The sequence below is a fragment of the Puma concolor genome, chromosome B3 (genome assembly GCF_028749965.1).
Source record: "Puma concolor isolate L17-30 chromosome B3, mPumCon1.1.hap2, whole genome shotgun sequence".
Taxonomy (NCBI): domain Eukaryota; kingdom Metazoa; phylum Chordata; class Mammalia; order Carnivora; family Felidae; genus Puma; species Puma concolor.
This window is the reverse complement of record NC_141672.1, coordinates 146,338,780-146,363,946: the sequence shown is the minus strand read 5'-3', so window position 1 is coordinate 146,363,946 and position 25,167 is coordinate 146,338,780. Positions and strand designations below refer to the sequence as shown.

The following is a 25,167-nucleotide window of genomic DNA, read 5'->3' as shown; positions in this document are numbered from 1 at the left end:
AGATAATATGTGTTTTCTGTAGGGTAGATGAAGCTTTCATATTCTGTCCTCAACTACACTACACTGAATTTCATCTTCTTGAAAATATCTTAGATACAATATGGCTGAATAAAGTATTTATTTCTGATTCTGAATTATTATCCACTAAATCAGAGGTTGTCAACCTATAGCCTACAGGTCAAGTCCAGCCCACCTGTTTCTCTACAGACTACAGAATGATTTTATAGTTTTAAATGGTTGGGGGTGGAAAAGAAGGGTAATATTTTCTGAGTGACACAACATTGAATTAAAGTATCCATAATTATAGTTTTATTGGAATATGGCCATGGTCACTTGCTCACTTCTTGTTCATGACTGCTTTTATGCTACATGGCAGAGCTGAGGATTTGCCACAGAGACTATTTGGCCCACAGAGCCTAAAATCTTTACTATCTGGGCCTTTGCAGAAGATGTTTACTGATTCCTGCACTGAATTGAAAAGCAGAGACTCAGCAGGGACATGCTTAGTTAAGTCATCCCGAAGCAACACTTGCATTGTGAGATATTCACAAGTGACAGGCAAGGAAGAGCCCAGCCAATGTAAGTTGGGGAAACCATGGGTGCAATAGTGCTCCACAGGTTTAATTACTGCAAAACTTTTCCAAAGACCACGATACATGAATGCATACTATAAATGCCTAAGAGGGGAATATGGCGTGCATCATTTCCTGAGTTAAAGTGAACGCAGATCTCTGTTCACAGGATAACGTACTAAGTCACTTCAGAAAACGGCTAAGATATAGTTCCAAGGGTTCATGTTCAAAAAAATCTCAGAACGGGTAGTAAGGGTCTCTCAGAGTCCTCCAACCTTCTCTCCCTGGACAAGACTTCATCACCTTGTCCACAATCCAATCAGCAGGAGGAAACACCGTTGGGATACATGAGCCCCGTAAAGAGCCATGCAAACAGTAAACCCTCCAAATTCTATTTACTGCATTGAAACCTTTTGGTGGAGAACTCCCTCCCCTACCCCAGGCCAGGAGAGGGCTCGCCCAACCTCCCAGCAGAGAGGAGTATTGGCATAATATTTGAACACGTTCTTTTCTCTCCTTGCTGTTTTCCCCGGTAGAACTGGAAAGAAAAAGCCTGATTAAATTTAAGACGAGGCACCGATACAATGTAATATACATACAACGTAATAACATGAGGTCAATTAAAAGAAGGAGGTGTGTCTGTTATTAATTCAGAAGGAATAGTCTCCTCTTGGAGAGAGTTAAATGAAGTAAGTGTGGGATGGCTCATATACTGGGATCTTTTGTCTAAATACACACAGAAAGGCATGCATATGTATATGTAGTGTATATGTTATTTAATTAAAACATTTATAGCACACATACCTGTATATGACTTACGTACAATGTACAATGTCTCTTTTCTGGAAGCGATCGATTGCACGTGCCAGTGTGTGGAGTGGGAGCTTCCACTTTCTGTTTATAGCTTTAAAAGTCTTGCATTTTCTAACCATGTGCATACTGTACTTTTTTTTTTTTTAATTTTTTAACGTTTATTCATTTTTGAGATACAGAGAGACAGAGCACGAGCGGGGGAGGGGCAGAGAGAGAGGGAGACACAGAATCCGAAGCAGGCTCCAGGCTCCCAGCTGTCAGCACAGAGCCAACGCGGGGTCTTGAACTCACAGACCGCGAGATCATGACCTGAGCTGAAGTCGGACGCTTAACCAACTGAGCCACCCAGGTGCCCCTGTGCACACTGTACGTTTATGGTCACCTTCTTTTCCCCTCCTCTCTCCTTAGTGATAAAAACTGAAAACTGAGATGTAGATTCTTTTCATTCACAGGGAACCCCTGTGTCTGTTGTGATTCAGAGCCCCATTAGAAGATGGGGCTGGAGGAAAGGCTCACCTCAGTTCCCAACGTGGCAAGTGATGGTCACATCCAGTGTTTTCCTAAGGTGTCCTGGACCTTTCAAGTTGGCTTTCAGAGACCCTTTTAGGGGTCCTCTTAAAAACCAGATGTGAGAACTGTCCAAATTAGCCACGAGGGTTTGAAAGGGAGGGGGGGAGGGGAGCTATGGCAACAGAAACTTTATGTATAAAGTAGCATGATGGTCTTTGTGGATTTTTTTCAATTTTTTATGTATTATTAGTATTGTTTACTTATTTATTTTTTAAATGTTTATTTATTTATCTCAAGAGAGACAGCATGAGAGTACGTGCACAAGCAGGGGAGGGGCAGAGGAAGGGAGAGAGAAAATCCCAAGCCGGCTCCACACTGTCAGTGCAGAGCCCGACATGGGGCTCGATCTGATGAACCATGAGATCATGACCTGAGCTGAACTCACGAGTTGGATGCTCAACTGACTGAGCCACCCAGGTGCCTCATGAGCCACCAGCACTCATTCAGTGCTTACTGAAACAAAGATTTTTTTTTATTCGAGAGACAGCGAGCGAGCGCATGAGCAGGGAGGGGACGGGGTGGGGGGAGAGACAGAGAGAGAGACAGAGAGAGAATTCCAAGCAAGCTCTGTGCTGTCAGTACACGGGAGCTCGAACTCACCAAATGTGAGTTTAGCACCTGAGCCGAAATGCAGAGTCAGAGGCTTAAGTGACTGAGCCCTGCAGGGGCCCTGAGGGGAGCTTTTGAAGCACTTAGAGCAGGGGGAGGGAGGAACAGTCTGCAAAGGAGACCTTCTGGGGGTGATGGGAGTGTTCGGTATCCTGCCTGAGGCTGGGGCTGGGTGGCTGTTTACACCTGTTAAAACTCATCACTTTAAACAGACACCGCTTACTGTATGTAAATTCTACCTCTTCAAAACGGATTTTTTTTTTAAATGGCAGTTTTTATTTTTAAGTTTATTAATTTAATTTTTTTTTTTGAGAGAGAGAGAGAGAGAGAGAGAGAGAGAGAGAGAGAGAGAGAGAGATACAGAATGCAAGCAGGGGAGGGGCACAGAGAGAGAGAGAGACCAGAATCCAAAGTAGCTCCAGGCTCTGAGCTGTCAGCACAGAGCCTGACGTGAGGCTCGAACCCACAAACTGTGAGATCATGACCTGAGCTGAAGCTGGACCCTCAACTGACTGAGTCACCCAGGCACCCTGGTAGTTTTTAGAGACAAAATGAGAGAAAACTGAAATAATCCGATACTGAAGATGCCTGGATTCTTCAAGTAGAGGTTCTAACACAAGACAAACAGACAAAGTGTTCAGAAATAAAACATGTTAAAAAAAAAAAAGTGCCTACAATACAGCTTGGAAAGGCACACTATCTCCCAGGAAAAAGTGATAAAAAATGATGAACATAAATACTTAGAGTTTTAGGGGCACCTGGGTGGCTCGGTCGGTTGAGCATTCGACTTCAGCTCAGGTCATGATCTTGTGGTTCCTGGGTTTAAGCCCTGTGTCAGGCTCTGTGCTGACAGCTCAGAACCTGGAGCCTGCTTCAGATTCTGTCTCCTTCTCTCTCTGACCCTCCCCCATTCATGCTCTGTCTCTCTCTGTCTCAAAAATAAATAAACATTACAAAAATTAAAAAAAAAACCAACTTATGTGTTTCAGGCAGAATAATGGCCACCCCAAAGATGCCCATACCCTAGTCTCTAGAATTTATGAATATGTTATATTGCATGGCAAAAGGAATTCTGCAGATATGGTTAACGTTATGGGCCTCGAGATAAGGAGATTATTCTAGCAGGATAATCTAATCACAGGTCCTGAAAAACAGAAATTCCTTTGGCTGAAGTCAGAGAGATGCAGGAAAAGAGCACCCCAGCTGCTGCTGGCTGGGAGACGGAAGGGGCCAGGAGCCAAGGAGTGCAGGCGACCCCTTGAAGTTGAGAACAACTAGCCGACAGCCAGCAAGGAAATGGGACTTTCGATTCTACAACTGCATGGAACTGAATTCTGCCAACTACCTGAATAGGACTGGAAGCACATTCTCCCCCAGGGCGCCAGACAGGTGCTCAGGCTGAGAGACACCTTGATTTTGGCTTTGTGGGACCCAGCGCAGAGGAACCACTTCAATCTACTGGGCTCCTGACTTACAGAACTGAGATAGAAAATGTTTATTAAGCCACTAGTTGTGTGGTAAATTGCTCCTGCGGCCATAGAAAAGGAAAACACCTGGCTAAAAACTTCTTTTTAGAAACCAGGAGCTTTGAAATAGGTTGGTAAGAAAGCCAGCTATGTCAACTTACTCATTTTAAAGATGGAGAAGTCAACAGAAAAGGGATGTTGGTAATAAAAAAAAAATACAGAAAAAGATGAAATTACAAAGGACTGATCTCCAGTTACTGGAGAAAATGAATCCAGAAAACATGCATCATCTAGAAAATTAAGAGAAACAAGGAGATAACTTAAAATGGAGGCCAGAACGGGGTGCCTGGATGGCGCAGTCAGTTAAGCATCTGATTTCAGCTCAGGTCATGATCTCATGGTTCGTGGGTTCGAGCCCCGCATCGGGCTCTGTGCTGACAGCTTGGAGCCTGGAGCCTGCTTTGGATTCTGTGTGTCTCTCTCTGCCCCTCCCCTGCTCATGCTCTCTCTCTCGCACGTGCTGTCTCTCTCTCTCTCAAAAATAAATAAACCTTAAGAGAAAAAAAGAAAAAAATGGAGGCCAGAACTCTCAGCAATCATAATAAATTTAACTGAATTAAACTCTCTTATTAAAATACAAAGACTCTAATTTCAAAATCTACACAGGATACAAATGCAATCTTCAGAAATGTAAAAAGTATAAGGAATAACAAAATGAGATAAGGAAAGGTAAAAGGTACAAATTTTAGGAAAGAAGATGAAGTGATTCTTTAACGATGATATAACTATGGAAAACAGTATAGTTCATTGAAAATTTTTAGAAAAAAAATACGAGTTCAATGAAACAGTGCCTATGTATGGGACATCTGGGGGGCTCGGTCAATTAAGCACCTGACTCCTAATTTCAGCTCACGTCATAATCCCAGGGTTTTGAGATGAAGCCCTGAGTTGGGCTCCACATCGAGCGTGAAGTGTGCTTAAAGTTCTCTCTTTCCCTCTTCTGCCCCCCCCAACTTGTCTGTGCACGCTCTCTCTCTCTAATAATAATAAAAAACAAAGTCCCTATCCATCTATCCTAAAACTACCAGGTTTCTCAAAATTCAACCAACATTTGCTGCTGGCATTCATTGCCAGGCACCGTGCAAAGAATATTACATTTATCACTTAATGTAATTTTCACAACAACCTTATGAACAAGTACTGTTATTTTCCTGATTTTACAGATAAAAAAGACTGAGGCTTAACACGGGAGCTTGTGAATAAAAACTCTATAAAAAAAGCACAGGGCTGGTATGATTAAAACCACAAAATACTGAAGGGGTTCTGACCCCAGAGATCTGATTCGCTGGACAGAACAGCACATGCCTCTGAATGGGAAGACTCAACACTAAAGATGTGCGTCCCCTGTTAATTGATTTAGCAAATGAACGCAGTTCCGATCCGATTTAGGGGGAAGGAGGCTGGAAACAGACAAGACAACTCTAAGGTTTTATGGGAGATTAGTTGAGCACCGTCATGAGCCGTTTAAAAGGAATAACAATGAGACAGCCCTCGCAGAACCTGATAGAAAAAAGTTCTAAAAAGTTGCAGTAATTTCCATACTCTGGCACTGACGATGGAGTGGTCCATTTACACAATGAAGGCATTGTGACCTCAACATGAGCACTAGATTATTCACTAGATGGTGCGGGGCAGCTTGTTAATTATTCAAGGTAGAATTAAGTTAGACAAACACCACACACCACACGTCAGAGTAAATTCTCCATGGGTCAAAGTTAAAGGTAAACCACGAAAACGTTAAAAATACAGCTGACCTTGGGGTGCCTGGGTGGCTCAGTCGGTTAAGCGTCCGATTTTGGCTCAGGTCATGATCTCACAGTTCGTGAGTTCGAGCCCCACATTGGGCTCTGTAATGACAGCTCAGAGCCTGGGTCCTGCTTCAGACTCAGTGTCTCCCTCTCCCTCTGCCCTTCACCCACTCATGCTCTGCCTCTCTCTGTCTCTGTCTCTCAAAAATAAATAAACATTAAAAAAAATTTTTTTTAAAAAATACAGCTGACCCTTGGGGCGCCTGGGGGGCTTAGTCGGTTGAGCGTCCGACTTCGGCTCAGGTCATGATCTCGCGGTCCGTTGGTTCGAGCCCCGCATCAGGCTCTGTGCTGATGGCTCGGAGCCTGCAGCCTGCTTCGGATTCTGTGTCTCCCTCTCCCTCTCTCTCTCTCCCTCTCTCTCTCTCTCTCTCTCTCTCTGCCCCTCCCCCACTCATGCTCTGTCTCTATCTCAAGAATAAATAAACGTTAAAAAAAAATTAAAAAGAAAATACAGCTGACCCTTGAACAACTCGGGTGTTAGGGACACTGACCCTCTCCTCATCCCCCTGCCTACAGTCAAAAATCGACATACAACTTCTCACTCCCCAAACACTTAACCAATGGACCCCTACCCATAACGTAAACAGTCAATTACACATATTTTATATGTCCTATGTATTATATACTGTCTTCTCACAATAAAGTAAGCTACAGGAAAGAAATGCTATTAAAAAAATCATAAGGGGGGGGCGCCTGAGTGCCTTAGTCAGTTAAGCATCCGTGTCTTAATTTCAGCTCAGGTCATGATTTCATGGTCTGGGATCAAGCCCCACACTGGGCTCTGTGCTGGTTTGGGATTCTCTCTCCATCTCCCTCTGTCCCTTCCCTGCTCATGCATGTGTGTGCACACATGTGTGTTCTCTCTCTCTAAAAAAAAAAAAAGAAAAGGAAAGAAAATCATAAGAAAAAAATACATTTACAGTGCCACACTGCAAACATCCACATGTAAGTCGACCCACATAGTTCAAACCCATGTTGTTCAAGAGTCAACTGTACTAGAAAATAGCATTTTTTTTTTTTTAAAAAAGGAAACTTCCTCATTTTGACGGACGTGTGGGAAAGAGGGTGGGCTTCAGGACTGCTTTGGATGGCAAATCAGTACTGAATTTCGGAAATGCAATTTGACCAAAGAAATTCAATGCCTTCGATGTGCCTCCTGGCCCAGAAATTCCACCCCAACAAATGTGTCCAGTCTACACAGAGATGTGTAATTTGACATTTTCCACAGTTCCTATTTTATCATAGTGAATGATTAGAAACAAGTTGCAGACAGCCAGAAAGATCTTTCTAAAATGTAATCATGATGGTGAACGGATAAGGAAGATACGGTGCGTGTGCACACACACACACACATGTATACACACATACATACACAAATGGAATATTACTCAGCCATCAAAAAGAATGAAATCTTGTGGGGCACCTGGGTGGCTCAGTCGGTTAAGCGTCCAACTTCAGCTCAGGTCATGATCTCATGGTTCATGGGTTCAAGCCCCACATCAGGCTCTGAGCTGACAGCTCAGAGCCTGGAGCCTGCTTCGGATTCTGTGTCTCTCTGTCCCTCTTCCACTCACACTCTCTGACTCTCTCTCAAAATAAGTAAACATTAAATAAATGAACATAAACTGAAATAAATGAACATAAAATGAAATAAATGAAAATAAACATTAAATAAATAAACATTAAAAAAAGAATGCAATCTTGCCATTAGCAACAACATGGATGGAACTAGAGTGTATTATGCTAAGTGAAGTAAGTCAGTCAGAGAAAGACAGATACCATATGATTTCACTCACACGTGGAATTTAAGAAACACCACCGATGAACACAGAAGGAAAGGAAAACTAAGAAGAAAACAGAGAGGGAGGCAAACCATAAGTGACTCTTAAATCCAGAAAACAAACTGAAGGTTGCTCAAGGGGTGTTGGGTGTGGGGGATGGGCTAGACAGATGATGACATCAAGGAGGGCACTTGTTGGGACGCGCACTGGGTGTTGTATGTAAGCGATGAATCACTAAATCCTATTCCTGAAACCATTATTACACTATATGTTAACGAATCTGGATTTAAATAAAATTTAAAAATAAATAAATAAAATAGGGTGTAATCATGATGGCCTCACTTGTGAAAACCTCCCACTTTCTCCAAACGAAGTCCCAGTTCCTTAGTGAACCGAGAAGTTTTCCAAGACGTGCTTAAGCTCCCCGCTGTATCCTTGCTGCCATTACCAGCCTCTCTCCCCCACCGGCCCCTCCCCACACTCCGGACGTCAGCATCCAGGCGTGGCCAGCCGGCCTGCACACGATCCCACGTACTTGACGTGCGGCTCTTCTGATGCCCGTGTGCATCTCAAGACCATCTCAAGTTCGGGTAGGTCCTGAAGGCAGGTCCTCGGACCAACCTACGGATGCGCGCAGCTTGAATTCAGGTCACGTAAGGCAAAACTAAAGCGCTTCCTAAAATCACGTGCCAGAGAATCACCGTCTACCACTTAACAGCCCTGAAGGGCTGGGCAATTCCCTAACCTCTTCTGTGCCTTGCTTTCTTCACTGCTAAAGTGAGGGTAATAATTACACTTCTTCGTGGGGACATTGTTGGAATTAAGTGAGCTAACCCACCACATAGGCACCTGGCACAAACGATGTCCTCAGTATTAGCCGTTACTGCTCTTGCAGGAAAACCAGATGTCTCAAAGAAGACATACTTTGATGGTAGCAGATACAGCTTCCACAAATGGAGACGCGAACACAGCAGCGAGGAAAACACCCAAAGCGCTCCAAACCCGCCCTGTTTCCTTGGTTTCCGTCTATGAAAAATGGGAGAATGGGGCGACCCAGCTGCGGAAGCATCGCGAACCCCAAAGAAAGTCGCAGGCCTCCCGGGAAGGCCTTTGAGAACAAGGATAACCGTATCGACTGTCAACACGTTCCCCAGCGGAAAGCTAAGAAGGTCAAAACTGTAGTTCCCTGGCTTAGCTTTATAAGCTGTAATTTTTATTTTCCTAATTAAAAAAATAAATAAATAAAGCTTTAGAACATCCGCTCCCTGTGTAAATTCAGAGCCCAGGCCACGGGAAACCACAGAGGCAGAAATATTTATCTTCTCCAGGAGGGTTTGGCAGGCTTTGCTCGAGGGATCTGAAACATAGCTGCGTTCGCCTTCCCCTCCGTTGTCAACAAGGGAGCATCCCCAAACCACAAAGGACAGCGGTTATAAAGGGATGAACTGGAAGCTGAGGTATGCTGCGGTCCTGTTTGGAAATGGAGGGAATGGACGGAGTCAGAAGTGGTGGGAGGGAGGAAACTATAAACTTCGCACTAGACAGCCAGGAACACACCAGAACCTGCCAGCAGCGTGAATTATAAAGGAAAATTGCATAGCGACCACAGAGGGTGGGAGGGAGGGAGGGAGGGAGGGAGGGAGGGAGAGACAGAGAGAGAGAGAGGAAGTGGGGAGGAGGCCGGGAACAGGTGCGTGCAGGCTCATTCTTCCATGCTGGAGAGACACGAGTGGGGTCTTTCTGCAGGAAAGGGCACATGAACTCTGCTCAGGGAGTCAGGGGAGGAGGGAACCACCAGCAAAGGCAGGGTGACTGATGGATAAGCAGGCTTGGAATGAATACGAGGCCCAGACCTCCTGGAGCTTACATGGTATTGCCCCTTCCAATAAAATGAACGGCGGTAGACCGGGGCGGGGCAGGGAGGGGGGGGTTCCTGGGTGACTCAGGTGGCTGCGTGTCCGACTTGATTTCTGCTCAGGTCATGATCTCACAGCTTGTGGGTTCGAGCCCCACGTCGGGCTCTGTGCTGACAGCTCAGAGCCTGGAGCCTGTTTCTCATTCTGTGCCTTCCTCTCTCTCTGCCCCTCCCCTGTTTGAGCTCTCTCTCTCTCTCTCTCTCAAAAATAAATAAATAAATAAATAAATAGATAAATAAATAAATAAATAAATAGATAAATAAATAAATAAATAAATAGATAAATCATAAACATTAAACATAAATAAATAAAAATAAAAAATTTAGAAAAGGAGAAAATGGATGGGATTTTCAGACCTTGAAAGGGACCCTTCGGACTCTCTGATCTAGTGGTTCCCAAACTCGGATGCTCCCTCCCCAGTCACTTAGGGTGCTTGCTAAAAACGCTGGGGGCAGATTCATAGAGACGGAAAGTCGAATCGAGGTGCTGGGGGCTGGGGGGGGGGGCAGTAGGGGGATATGGGGAGTTAGCACTTAACGGGTACAGAGTGTATGTTGGGGGAGATGAAGCGGTTCTGGAGGTGGGTGGTGGGGCTGGTCACACAACGGCATCAGTGTAGTTTAAGGCCGCTAAACCGTACCCTTAGAAATGGTTAAAGAGGTAATTTTTAAAATTGAAGTGCGGCTGACATACGACATTCTAGCTGCTTCCGGAGTGCATCAGGGCGGGCTGATATTTTTACATGTTACGAAAACGATGCCCATGATGGGCATCAGCACTGTCGGTCACCACGCAAAGTTACGAACGACGACGGACTCTGTTCCCTGTTCATCCCCGTGGCTTGTTTATTTTATAGCTGGAAGTTTGCACCTCTTCATCCCTTGCACCTATTTTGTCATGCATGTTTTACCACACACACACCAAAAGGTATCTGGCAGAGCCGAAAACGTTCTAGTGACTAAGCCCCACCCCCCAGCGTCTGCCACGCGGGGCCCAGAAATCTGCAATTACGTAGCACCACAAGTGGTTCTGATGAAAGTGCGTCACCTACACTCAAATAAGAAAATTAGTACAAGGGGAGCGTGGACGTGAGTGGCAGCTTCACGAAGGCCAGGCACGACCAGCAGCTCCATGTGGCTGGAACGTCCCACTCAAGGCAAAGCAAGAAAGTGGTTAGGGATGAGGCCAGGAGCCGGGAAGGGGGATGGCCCCTGCTAAGTCTGGTTGGCCTTGTGAACGAGTGTAAATATTTGGGTGATGGGGAACCTCTGGGGTATTCGCAACATTGGAAGGAAAGAATCAGATTTGTGCCTTGGCTGGTCTAGTCCAAGAGCTGTGGAATGGGTAGGTTCGAAGGGACTGAGGGGGAAGCGAATCGGGAGGCTGTTGGAAGGGTGAGTTCAGGACCTGGAGAGGATGGTGGGAGGGAAGGAGCTGGAATGGAGACAGATTTTGGTGGATATGACTGGCACAGCCGGTGGTTAACGACATATAAGGGAAGAATGAGAGACAGGCAAGAATGACTCCAAGCTTGCGGTTTGGGGAACTGGACAGCAATCCCATTAGCCAAGAGAGGATACACAGGAGTAGCCATCATGATCTCGTTGTGTTCTGGGGACAGAAGAACCTGGTAGGATGTGTCACCCCAGTCTGACAACTCTATAGCCTTCCCGGCATGACAACCACACTCCCTTTTGAGTGTCTCAAATCTCTCTCTTTCCTTCGCTTCCAGAATCACAGGAGATTGGAGTGGGGAGAAGGTTCCAGTAACGCTGAGCCCAATATCCTTCTTGTACAGTTGGGAGGTGCAGACATGTTAACTGACTGGCGTACGATCCTTATTACCTTGTTAATATATTTAAGGTCATCCTAGCTTCAAATAAAAACAATTAAAAATCAAACATACATATAACGACTTCTTTCCATCAACTTGACTACCAATCTTTACTCGTTCTTCAGTCATCAAATATCCACTTCCTTCTGACTGGGAATCCGTTTCTCAAATCTCTACAATGATTACTTCTCTACCCTTTCAGTGATCCTACCCTAACATTAACTGGAAAAGACTCTTGTCCATCTAAATAGTATTTCCTCAGTCCACATAGCTTCTCCTTGGCTTTCTATGAGATCTGCAACTCTCCTTAAACCCTATACTGCCTTGGTCTTTACAACTGTGGTCCTTCCTTGTGTCCCCTCCTTCCTCTTCTCATTACTCCTTCTCCTGCATTACCCACTTCTTGTGACCGCCCCCCCCCCCCTTCCTCTAGATCACCAAGCTTCAGTCATGAGCCCAGAACCCCTCTCTCTTCAGTTAGTTACTCTGGGGTCATTCAGAAGAAACCACTGGGTTCACTTCCAGGCCCGACAGTAGTCCACGTGGAAAAGTTCTCTTTGCGCATTTCCTACGTGGGATGTGCCAGTTTTCTTGGCCCGCATTGCTAGAGGCATGGTGCCTTCTCTTGAGAAGTAATCCACATTCCTCAGGGGCTCACTGGGCTGGTCCCCAGTTGGAAAGGACATTGATAAATGAGCGTGTTCTGAAAACAGCAATGAGGTTGGTAAGGGATCTCAAAACAACACATGAAAACCACTGGAAAACGCTAAGAGTGATGAGCCCGGGAAAGGCTGCACTCTTGTGATCCAGCTTTCTTCAAATTTGTGAAAACCCGTCACGTGGGATGGGGCATAGATGTGGGTTTTTGTGGGTTGTTTTCCTGTTTCAGAAATCCGAAATTTGAAGGAGGTATATTTAGCTCAACAGGGGCAAAAAAAATCTTGCCTATAACTCCTGAGGTTCAACAGAAGGATGAGCTGTCTCTCAATGCAGGGAGCTCTGTCTGTTGCTGAAGGTGCTGAGGAAGAAAGACCTGCTCTGAGCTGGAGACCAGCCATATTGAGATCCCTTTTCCTAGAACACTCTAGGGATTGCCCCCTTGGCAAACAGGCTGTCAGCGCCACAGACTTCACGTATGTGACAGGGATTCAGCTGTCCTGTCCAATTACTTGAGTCTGTCATTGGTCCTGCTGCTCTTCTAGACTCCTGGACGAAAAATCTCAGGGTGCCTTTGATTCCTTGCTCTCTTTAGGTCCGTACCCTCGGCTTCCGGAAGGTGTCTCTGGTTTACTCCTAATTCTCCATTTCCACTGACACCATTCCACCCCAGACTTGCCAAATCACATGTGGATAGAAGTCATTAGATTTTTAAGTAGGAATGGACCCTGGAGAGATCGAGTTCAGCCTGCTCCTTTCATAGGTAAGGAGAGTGAGACGCAGAAAAACTAAAGACTTGTCTACGGTCACACAGTTCAAAGTGGCGGTTCTAGGCTCCAAGATGCAGAGTGCCATATTCTTTCCACTGCTCCTCCCCACAGCGGCTCCAGGATTTCTTCTTATAATCACGTGGGCCACCCTGATACATTTCAAGTAAATTGGTTTTATAGAGGTTGGCCATGACTTAACCATGGAATGACTGATTGATCTGTACAAGGTTGTCATGGTCCTTGGTCAAATCATACGTGTTAATCTAGATCTAGGAATTACCCCCAATCTCTTAATTGTAACAGGCCACTGGGTCTGCTTTGAGTTAACACACACTGTTCTTTTATGTGCTTCTCACAGATAATGCCAAAGTAGAACTGCTGAATTGTGAAATAAAGAAGACTTCCAGCCAGCTCGAGCTCTCTAGAGTCTGAAAATTCAGGTCATTTGGATTTGAAATGTATCATTGTATTCCAATAAGTACAAAAATTACATAGATCATGTTAACTGGCTATGCCCTGATTACAGCCATAAAAGGCCCTGTACTCACGATGGTTCTTCGGTTGCTCTTCTGGGCTCTTCTAGTTCCTGGGCTTGTTTCAGCCACGGTAATTTAGCTTCCACTGGGCTTTTTTCTAAGAAAAAGGGAACACAAACAACAAGCTTAAAGCAGCCGGATACATGATCGTTATTTGCGAAAGGTTTCATCAATAAAGCAGTCACGCTTTTCGAATGCAAAGTGGAGTCTTTTATCACAGGACCTGAAGCGGCTTCTGGAGTGAACCAAACATTTCTGTCGTGTATTGTTTTCATTAACACATTATCCCAGTGCAACCAGATGATCCCATAGCACAGTTGAAGATGTTCTCCAAGTGAGCATACAAATGCCTTTTATATAAAAAAAAATGCCTTCTATAAACCAATACCAATCTCTGTTGTTTACATATTAAAGCTCTTACTTCAACCGTATCAGCTTGCTCTCTTTTGCCACAAATCCCCCTTGCCCAAGAATAAAGATAGATCAATGGAGAAAATCAAATAACGTAGATGTTTAGAAAACTGGGAGGAGGTTTTACTCAAACTTTTATCGGTGTAGTTGTCGCGGGAGCTGATTGCCGATTACACCCGTCACACGGGAGGGAGATGCGTGCTCCTTTCTGTGCTTTTAAGCCTCGCAAGACACGAAGAAAGGAACGCACTGGGTTATGAAATGAGAAAGGAAATTTTGGGCTGCTTCAGGGAAATCACAGACCCTGAGGCGGTGGCTGTGAAAGAACTATCAAGTGCACAAGGCAGGAGGAAAGACTTCACCGACGACGTTAGACAGCCATTACTTGCACCTCGTGGGGCAACCACGTGGCTTTTCTGAAGGGCGGACAGAGTAAATAAGTATTTGTGAAACGGCGTTGACTATAAGGCTCTATGTATGGATAATGAACTGAGAAATAATGAAGGAGAATTGTACCATCCTTTCTAAAAGACTAAGGAAGACTTCTTGGGACCAACCAGTGAGGATAATCCTTTTTCCATTTCCAGAAAGGAAATACTTGTCATAAGGGTTGGTAATACCTCACTCAAGTACATGGAAATAACCATGTATGGAAAGGACTGTGTATCCGAGAGATGATGCCAAGACTTCCTGCCCGTGGATGCTACCCATTTCTGCTCATTCCTGGGGAACAAATAGGAATAATAGAAGAAATTCAAAAAGCATCCAGAGATCTGCACTGGGAGCCAAAAGTCTTCACCTACTCCACGGTAGGTAGGCACCAGGACACGCGATAAAGATGATGTTGTCCCTCCCTCAAGAGACATACACTCCAGGGTAAGGTATGTACAAAATACTGCGGGGGAAAAAAGAACGAGAACCCTGGGGGAAATTTCCTCCTCCTCTTTCTCTTTATCCTTCTCCTTTTCTTTTCCCCTTTCTCTTTCTCCTCATCCTCCTTCTTTTTCTCCAAAGCAGGGATTCCATCAGATTATTCCGTGTCCAGCGAGTAATGTTGGTGTAAGCCCAGACAGATAGGAGCCACTCTAAACGTACTGAGTCGATAAGCACTCAGCTTCCCCCCCCCCCCCGAGATCAATTTATCAAGTGGGTCCAGCTTCTTTACCTGGTGGACAGTCTAACTGCCATCTGTCGGTAAGACAGTTTTCCTAAGACGGTTAAGTTGAAATGTAAATCCTGCGATATTCGAATGAGAGCTGGAAAACACCACTTGATTTAACTTTAACATGCACCACAAACTTACCTTTCGGTTTGTAGCACGGGATGGGGATGATACATTCTTCTTTGATGTGTAACTTCAGCTGTGGGTTGCAGCCACCAACGTGCTGCCCACGGTGGTTGATACACAGAACGACGCGGTAACGTAACCCTCGGCCACAAGTCACCGTGCACTTCAAAGAAGAAACGAGAAGCCAGTGAAACTCTTGTCCACGAGGAGATCCACAAAGGCATTAATGACTCAAGCCAAGGAGAGCCCCTGATCTACGTATTAAACACAAAAGACCATTAGACAAACAGTATGTAAAGAAGGGGATAGAAGCTGGTTTTCTCTGATTCTTATGTTTCAGGGCCCCTCCCTTTGCAAGGTCTCTGTCCAGTTCTCAACCTGAGAAGTATTTCAGATGAGGCCACAGCACAAGAAAAACTGAAATGACCCGAAAATTTTCTGTTCAATATGAAAGAGACTTGATATAGGTTTTCTCAAATTTGATTAAATTTGTAATGACATTATCCAAAACAACTTGAGAACATGGGAAAAAGAAACTTTTTTAAACTATTAATTAAAAAATCAAATTCTGATCAGTCACACTAAAGGATTTTCTTCCCATTCTGTCTATAGAAATCGATCTTGCAAAACTGCGATCACACGAAGAGGCCATCATATTCAGCCACAAAGCTCAGGAAAAATACTGTAGAAATATCAAGCAGTTAAAATTCATAAAAACATTCTGCAAGTCACCTGAGTGGCTCAGTCGGTTAAGTCTCCGACTTTGGCTCAGGTCAGGGTCTCACGGCTCGTGGGTTTGAGCCCCGCGTCAGGCTCTGTGCTGACAGCTCGGAGCCTGGAGCCTGCTTCGGATTCTGTGTCTCCCTCTCTCTGTACCCACACCCCACCCCCCCGACCTGGCTCATGCTGTCTCACTCTCTCAAAAATAAATAGATTAAAAAAACTTTTCTAAATAAACATTTTGCTATTTTGTCTGAATTTTCATGGTTTGTGCTGTATTTTTTTCCTTGAATTATTTATTTATGATTTGGAAGGTTCTCTTACTGACAAATGGAATATTTTCCTGTCATGAAAGTCTCGGATATCATTTCAATTTATGTACATACGTTGGGGAGTACATATGTGTATAAGTATGTGTTTTTTTTTAATTAATAGACTTTATTTTTTAGGACCATTTTATGTTTAGAGAAAAACTGAGCAGACAGTCCAGAGTTCTGCTTTGCCCCCACTCACCCCCATAGTCTCCCTTATTACTGACATCTTGTGTGAGTGTGGTACAATTATTACAATGGAGGAACCAATGCTGCTGTATTGTTTTAACTAAAGTTCACAGTTCACGTTGGGGGTCATTGTCAGTTTTTTAAAATTTTGCAATTGCTTCGCTTATTCTAAGTAAAAATTCTCTGAGGTGCCTGATATTTTTATTTTGCATCCTTTCTTCTTCAAAGTCCAAACTGTGTACACTTCAGGCCTCCCCAATTCTGGGATCCATCCGAGGGAGGGGCTGAAAGTCCTAGGACATCCACTATGAACAGGTGCGGCCTGCGGGGGTTATCTTACTCATGTCCCAACGCACCTTCAGGTCAGTAGCCTCATTCCCATTCGACAGATGAGGAAATAGCCCACCACCAAAGGACCTTGCTCAAGGTCACACAGTTCCCAAGGGGCATAGCGGATCCATCCTGGAGCCTCTCGTTGCCAAAACCATGACTTTGCCACTGACACATCGAGCTCAAGGGCTCTTTCTTAAGTCTGTAGATGTTTCCTACACGGTCACAGACAAGTTTCACAGGACAGGAAGGCCTTTTTTAACATACTCACTTCTCCAAAAAGGGAAGGTATCATCAGAGACCAAACAGACGGTTACCAGAGGGGCGGTGGGGGGAGGGGATGGATGAAATAAGGAAAAGGGAGTAAGAGTGCACTTCGTCGTGATGTGGAACCACTGAACCACCATACAACTGAAACTAATATAACACTATGTTAACTCTACTGGAGTTTTTAAAAATAGGGAGTTAAAAAAAAAAGGCTATCAGGAAACCTATCTGATTTCCTCTTGCCATTGAACAAATATTCTAATGAACTGAGTGAGGTTTGAGATTAGACCCTATTTCTGGGAAGTCGATTCCCCTACCCCAAGATTTATCAACTTGAAATATATGTGACTGTCAGAGGCTGTTGCGTATCGGCCAAGAAAGAAACAAGAACTCTGCCCAAAGAGAAAGAAAACAGTACGATGGATGATAAGGTATAACCACACCAGGACTGGTCAATCCAAAGGAGTATTGTCTCCTCTCACATAGCACCCCCTTCCCCCCCGGGAAGCTGGACACTTACCCTAATAATGCTGTCGGTATTTACAATTTCCAGAACTCCTCTTTGGAGGAGGAATATATCCTTAATGATAACGAATTCTCATTACTGAGAATGTATTTGATGTTTGCAAACAAATGAAAAGTATTAAGAGCTGAGAAAGGTAAATGAGATGATTTGGTTAGCGACCCCCCTTTTGATACTGTGAGTGACGATAAAGTCACGATATTGATGAGGATGTGGGGTCGTGGTATGAAAGCTCTAAAGCCAACACAAAACATATGGATGGGACTCTTCTAAGAGCTAAAAATGAGCTCTGCAGGTTATAGAGGTAAAAATGTTGATTTCTGATGATAGATCACAGCGTGACTTTTGGCACATATGTCAGGAGTTCAAGAATGGAATGGCCTTGCTGTAAGAAAATCCGCCTCAGTTCTGTTTACTAATGTGAACAAGTTTTCCTGGTAAGCACGTGCAAAACAAAACAGAACAAGAAACCAGCAGTAAAAACTAAGAATAAAATTATTGTGGAACCCAGGTCTGAACCCATTCTGGGAATGGACAATTTTTTAAGCCACCCACCCTCATTTTCTGGATTGATTCCAACTGAAAGAGACAGGAAACCATCAAAACCCTAGAGGAGAAAACAGGAAAAGACCTCTCTGACCTTAGCCGTAGCAATTTCTTACTTGACACATCCCCAAAGGCAAGGGAATTAAAAGCAAAAATGAACTATTGGGACCTCATGAAGATAAAAAGCTTCTGCACTGCAAAGGAAACAATCAACAAGACTAAAAGGCAACCAACAGAATGGGAAAAGATGTTTGCAAATGACATGTCGGACAAAGGGCTAGTATCCAAAATCTATAAAGAACTCACCAAACTCCACACCCAAAAAACAAATAATCCAGTAAAGAAATGGGCAGAAGACATAAATACACTTCTCTAAAGAAGACATCCAGATGGCCAACAGGCACATGAAAAGATGCTCAATGTCGCTCCTCATAAGGGAAATACAAATCAAAACCTCACTGAGATACCACCTCACACCAGTCAGAGTGGCTAAAATGAACAAATCAGGAGACTATAGATGCTGGAGAGGAATGTGGAGAGATGGGAACCCTCTTGCACTGTTGGTGGGAATGCAAACTGGTGCAGCCACTATGGAAAACAGGGTGGAGGTTCCTCAAAAAATTAAACATAGATCTACCCTATGACCCAGCAATAGCACTGCTAGGAATTTACCCAAGGGATACAGGACTGCTGATGCGTAAGGGGCACTCATACCCCAATGTTTCTAGCAGCACTCTCAACAATAGCCAAATGATGGAAAGAGCCTAAATGTCCATCAACTGACAAATGGATAAAGAAGATGTGGTTTATATACATAATGGAATACTACGTGGCAATGAGAAAGAATGAAATATGGCCTTTTGTAGCAACGTGGATGGAACTGGAGAGTGTTATGCTAAGTGAAATAAGTCACACAGAAAAGGACAGATACCTTATGTTTTCACTCTTATGTGGATCTTGAGAAACTTAACAGAAGACCATGGGGGAGGGGAAGGAAAAAAAAAGTTAGAGAGGGAGGGAGCCAAACCAAAAGAGACTCTTAAAGACTGAGAATAAACTGAGGGTTGATGGAGGGTGGGAGGGAGGGGAGGGTGGGTGATGGACATTGAGGAAGGCACCTGTTGGGATCAGCACTGGGTGTTGTATGGAAACTAATTTGACAATAAATTTTATATTTAAAAAATTTACTTTTTATGTGTAATAAGTGTTTACCAATTTGAAATATATTTATATTGTTGTGATAATAACAATCCAGGGGAGGGGAACATTCCTAATACTTAGAGCCTATGGCCACAGGAAATTGAAATAAATTAATTTCAAATAAAATATAACGATTTCAATTACTATACATATATTCTCGGGAAAAAGTAGAATAGTGTAATCAATAAAAGACTACGGCATAAAGGTACAGTATGCTGGGATAAATTTCTGTGGGGAGAGTGGATTCAGAACGTGAGCTCAAGGGGGAAAAATGCAAACTATCCACAAACTGTTCAAGAAGGACCTCTTTGTGTGCTTTTTAAGGGAAAGATGGCAAAGATAGAAATCATCATGGCATTTACATTCTGCTGAACACATTTTTTTCTTTAAATGCTGTAACAGTTTTATTTTAAAATGTCAGCATTCACATGTTAGAAATGACACTCTTTGATACTTTTTACTCAAACTTACAATCAAGACTTTTAGATGTCAACCTAAATAGAGGTGACGGGGTATTTAATTTTGAGAGCACCTTTTAGGGGGTATGTGACAAAAGGATCGATAGCCCCTAGTCAATGTTCGTTCAAATCTGAGGTTTCAATGAAAGTGTCCTGTCCTTAGGGTGCCTGGGTGGCTTAGTCGGTTACGAGTCAGACCCTTGATTTCGCCTCAGGTCTTGATCTCAGGGTCATGAGTTCAAGGCCTGCACTGGGCTCTGCGCCGGGCAGGGAGACTGCTTAAAAAAAAAAAAAACAAAAAACTGTATCTCAATAAATTAAGAAAATAAAATAAGATAAAAATGAAAAGCAAAGTGTCCGGTCTGGAATCTTACCTGAGACCACTCCATGGCAATCCACTTGGGGCAGTCGAACAGGTTGCAGGTCTGCATGACCTTGGGTTTGGGCGCGTACATGCACTTCCACTCCTCCACCTGTAGTATCTCTCCGTGCATGGACTCCTCCACACACACGAAGCTCCGCCTCTGAATCCCGCCCCCGCAGGACACCGAGCACGCAGTCCAAGGGTTATGTTCCCAGCTCAAAAGCGAACAAATAAAAACACATTATTTGTTTGTCATTGGCTTGTCTGTTTCAAGCTTGCAAACGCGACAGCGAAAAGCACTGCCAGAAGCGTTCCTTGAGCTGTCTCTAGACCATCAATACTAAAGGACGATATTACTAGAGAACCAGAGAATCTCCAGGTCGGAAACTCGTCATCCAGGTATAAAAGGGGGACTCAAATTTCTGACCAACTGCAAGGCCTGAGCTCCCTCTCTAATGGTCGGACATCCCCAGTGACGGGAGACGTGGCCGCTTGAGGCAGTGTATTCCATCCGATTCTGTGACACATCTTCCTTATGGAGTTGAAGTCTGTTTTCCCGTAGCTCCCCGAAAAGGATCTAGTGTCTGTCCCTCTTCTATTTTGGGCTGTTGCTGCAGATACTACAGTTCCTTGCAAACTACTTAGAGCAAATTACAGAGTGGAAAACAGAAACACAGAACTCACCGAGGGAGAGGTTGGAAGTGGTCGTAGGGCATGATCTCTTTAAATCCATCGCTACAAATGAAATCATGGTGACAGTGTCATTTCTAAATCAATCGACATACTAATTTAACCCATACAGATTTGACATCCCAAAAGACAGAGCCCTTTCAGACTGAAGACGAAACATGGCAAGTGCTGTGAACCCTTCCCCAAAACTTCCCACCATCTTTTTTGGTTTTCGGGAACATCCGGGGCACACGCCATCTCCAGTTACACGGAACTACAGAAACCAGTGGTATGAATTAATCAAAGGGAAGAGTGTCTCTTCATTCAGATAAACCTACTTTTCATCATCTAAGAAGGTTATTTTGGTATGTTGATGATATTAACATTTTATCATCTTAGTAGACTCTTTAGAAAGACATTTTGTTTCATAGAAGCTGTCCTTTGAAAAGGTCTCTATTCATAATTATGTTCACCTGGGATTCCAGGAAACGGGTAGTTCAGTGACAGGAAATGAAATCCACTGAGAATGCTTCCTTTTCCATTTGCACACTTCTGCCTCAGCCAGCTGGCAGCTGTCTGGGGGATTCTAGGACTTGATATTGTGGCTGTTATTTTAAGATACTGTAGGAAAGCCAGGAAACTTCCCCAGGCAGTCCAAGTCAGCAGGTACTAAATTATGCAACGGGATAGTTTATGCATCGCTCTTCTGCCTTGGCATTGAAACTTCTTACTTGCTTGAGCAATGCATTATTTATACTGAACTTAATGCAAACGCTTCGAAAGTCAGCACGGGGTAACGGGTGACCCAGTTTAAAAGTGAAAACGGTGAGTTCAAGATTTTTATGACTGGCAGATGGACAAGACATCGTACTTGGATGGAGAGAGCTTCCCTGTTGTGTGTGTAGATGCTCACTGAGGGTCCTTACAGAGGGGTGAATATCAGGGCACATGCACGCACAGCCAGACAGGAGAGTGCAGGGCTGTGTGCGCTGGCGAGCCTCGTCCCCGCTGAGCGGGGCTACGAACGCGGGTAGCTACCACCTGCGTGTGTTCAAGGTCGCACAGTGCAAATGTCGCTCTGCAAAGATGGACTGGTCTTGGTGGCGGTTGGCTGATTTCTTTTTAGAGTAAACACTAAGGGCAATGACGCAGACCTCGAAGGGCAAGGATCCATGCTGCACTCCTTTAGTTTGGGCTTGGGTTTCACATTTTCGGGGTAGTAATGGCAGTAATGGTCAGGAACTACCCTCTTCAAGCGGATATCCACACATTCGGCCGAGTTGAGCTGATAGCCTAATGGGAAAAAGAAAAGGCACCTGTGAATATCGCACTGTGTCGTTTTCCCACAGCAGTGACCCCTTGGCACAGACTCTTCCTCCCCCAGAAGAAACTTAACTCCGTGGTTCTCATCCCTGACTATGCAGGGGAACCGCTGGGAGCTTCTAGCACACAGCAGTGCCCGGGTCCTTACATGGTCCAACTGAGGCAGAAACATTGGGTGGCTCAGTCCAGGAAATGGGTTGGTTTGTGTGCTCTAATGATCTTCAGGTTCTTCTAAGATGATGAAGATGTGTGGCCGAGAGAGAGAGAGAGAGAGAGAGAGAGAGAGAGAGACAACGAGCACGCACAAGCAGGGGGAGGGTCAGAGAGAAGAAGAGACATAATCCCAAGCAGTCTCTGCAACATCAGTGCAGAGCCCAATGTGGGACTCGAACTCACAAACTGTGAGATCATGACCTGAGCTGAGATCAAGAGTCAGATGCTTAACCAACTGCACCACCCAGATGCCCTGCTTAGCACTTTTAACGAGAAAGTGGCAAGGGACTCCTTTACGGAATGCTCAGACCTCGGGGCGGAAGGTCACTTGCTGGCCGGTCTCCCGAATGTCCCCACAGCCCTGCGCCATGGGCCCCCTGTTTCCCCATATTCTGTTTTTACTATTCCCATCCTGACTCCCCCAGAGACCCCTATTTCTTGTTTACACGTTCTCAAATCTGCATGTGCCTTATGCAATGTTGCTTGTGTGTACCTGTTGTAACTAGATAGGTACTTTAAATCTTGTTCTATTGTCTGCTTTTCTCACTCAGCACGACACTGTTAAGAGCCACCCACATGCCCCGGCCGGTGCCTCCTTCCACCGCACAATATCCTGTTGCTTGGGGACACTGCGTTTTACTTGTTTGCTGTCCGGGGGCACCTGGGACACCTCGGATGCCAACGAACTTCTCTAACTGGGGAAGTAAGCACTGTCTATACTGGGAGGAACAAAGCCCATCCCCTACACCGCCCCCTGCCTCAAAATCCTTCAGAGCAGAAGGGATGAAAACTCACTCTCGATTCTGTGAATTTCAAATTGCACAGTCTCTGAGGAAAGTGAGCGTTCCAAATGGATGAGTGCCGTAGATTTAAAAAACAACTCACAAAATGATGCTTCTACTTCCTGAAAGATCTGATCCCAGGCTTCCTGTCACTACATAAGTGTCATGCTAAGTTTAAAAGGAAAAAAAAAAAAAGGCAATTTTTCAAAAGCAGAATGAGCTCTTCAGGAAAAAAAAAAAGGCTCAAAGCTAAGCTCTCAGCCTCAGCCAGTTGGTCTAAAGGTCTAAAAATACATTTAAGGGCCTGATTGCCGAGAGGAATCTGATTTTATAAACCACTAGACAGCATTCCGCAAGCCATGGCTTGGACTTACACGGCGTGGGGAAGGACAGACTGGTATGCGTTATGAAAAGCAAGGTTGAAACCGCAAGAACGAAAATCCAAATGGAGTCAATAAAATGCTACTCGGGTGCCAGTATCTGCCAGAAAGTCTACAATATCAGATGGCAGGGGCAATCAATCCAGTACTTTCTCCAGACTGATCTTCAGAGTCCCGTGTAGATGATTACAGGCAAGCCAGAAAAGCCCAGCATCCCGGGACCTTAGGGAGCAGAGAACTGACCTGCCTGATGACCCAACAGCTCAGAAATGGCATTTACACAAATCATGGCGACTTGATTAGTAATGCAATTAAACTCTGGTAATGCTTTCCTTGTGGGTTTTATGTGTGTTGTGTTTATTTCCTCCAAAACAAGTACAGAACGAGACTATACCTCCTCGAAGCAAAGGAACACCTCTGTTCTAAATGGAAACATACTTCTAGGAGACAAAAAGCATACAATTTAAGGAGAGACAATTAATTTAATTTGAGGGAGGTACAGAGATAACTGAAAGTGAAGGAAACAAGGCAGGTTGCCTTCCTACGTTATGAACCAATGTACTGAAATTCTGCCTGTGTGCAGAAAATGGCAGGCCGTAGAGGGAACCCCAAGAGCAGCCTAAAGTTTCCCTTCTGTTCTTACAGCCACTGCTGTCTCTGGCGGACAGTTTCCCTGCCAGGTGCTCCCATTTATGGCTCCAGCAGGGCTGTCTTTCCTTCTGCACCTGAGTATGAGGCACATCTGTTTCCCTCCCAAGAATTTAACCAACTGACTAAGCCGAGTCCCATTCCCAATGTCCCTCCCAGAGTGAAAAAGCTCCTTTTTTTTCTCATGTGCCTGAATGGGAATGTCTCTCTGAGTGATCAGGTGGGAGAGGGGAGACATTAGAAAGAAAGAGATCTTTGTCCACTTGCTGAGTAAGAATAACCCCCTCCCCCACCGCTGCCCGCTCTTTGCTTTTATTTGGGGGTCCATGGGAGATGGTCATCGCTGGAACCATGGTCTACTTGACTCAAAGGTGGTGGGATTCTGCTTCTGGATATAAAACATGCAGGCAGGGAATCTGTGGGTATGTCCCACTCACCCTGAGAGCATTGAGTCATGTATGTATCTCATAACTCACCACCGGAGAATGCCAGGAGGGGGGGCGGCCACAACCCTGGAGATGATGCTGAATTTGTTTCTTTAGAATCGGACATAACAGGTATTTCCTGAGTACCCACTAACTGCCAGACACTATATTAGGCTCCTTGACCTGTGTCCTCTCATTTTGTTCCCCGACAGTGCTGCAAGGGGCATCATCCTGTTTTATGGATGAGCAGACTGAGCTTCAAAGATGGCACAGAGCTAAGCAGTGGCAAAGCCAAGAAGTGAGTCCAAGTCCCTGAACTTCAGCTCTGTGGCCACCCTGCCTCTTGATGGAAATGTCGTCATGCCATTTTTGGAGAACGAGTTTGGCCAAAATGAGTCTGAGGCCCGGGTTTGGAGAGACTCACTGAATTTATGCAGATCACGGTCTCAACTCCCAACACTGTTTTCCCTCAATCAGCTTTCAACGAGATCAAATGTGTTTGAAGAGTTTCCTTGGCGGTCACTGACGCAAGGTCGGTGACTCAAAGCTCTGAAGGAGTTTCTGCCTCGGAACAATGCTTGTAATGTTCAGCAAAATACATTTTCACTTTCGGTGGAATCGAGAAAAACCGAGAGAATGTTAGCGCTGGCAGGGACTTAAAGATGATCTCCAGCATTGTGTTTAAGTCGTATTTACTTTTGTGATCGTGTTCTATTTACGGCAGG

General features: G+C 44.6%; 1 protein-coding gene across 3 annotated transcripts in view; it reads right to left on the bottom strand.

Annotated features, from left to right (window-relative positions):
* The window catches only part of ADAMTSL3 (ADAMTS like 3), a 353,901-nt gene that overhangs the window by 116,529 nt on the left and 212,205 nt on the right, over positions 1-25,167 (bottom strand). For all 3 annotated transcript variants that reach the window (XM_086711720.1, XM_086711719.1, XM_086711721.1), the window contains 5 exons: positions 21,826-21,964; positions 20,687-20,737; positions 20,013-20,217; positions 15,110-15,257; positions 13,408-13,492 (listed from right to left, as the gene is read on the bottom strand). In XM_086711720.1, coding sequence (XP_086567846.1) covers positions 13,408-13,492; positions 15,110-15,257; positions 20,013-20,217; positions 20,687-20,737; positions 21,826-21,964 — 628 coding nt within the window. The remainder of the gene's footprint in view (positions 1-13,407; positions 13,493-15,109; positions 15,258-20,012; positions 20,218-20,686; positions 20,738-21,825; positions 21,965-25,167) is intronic.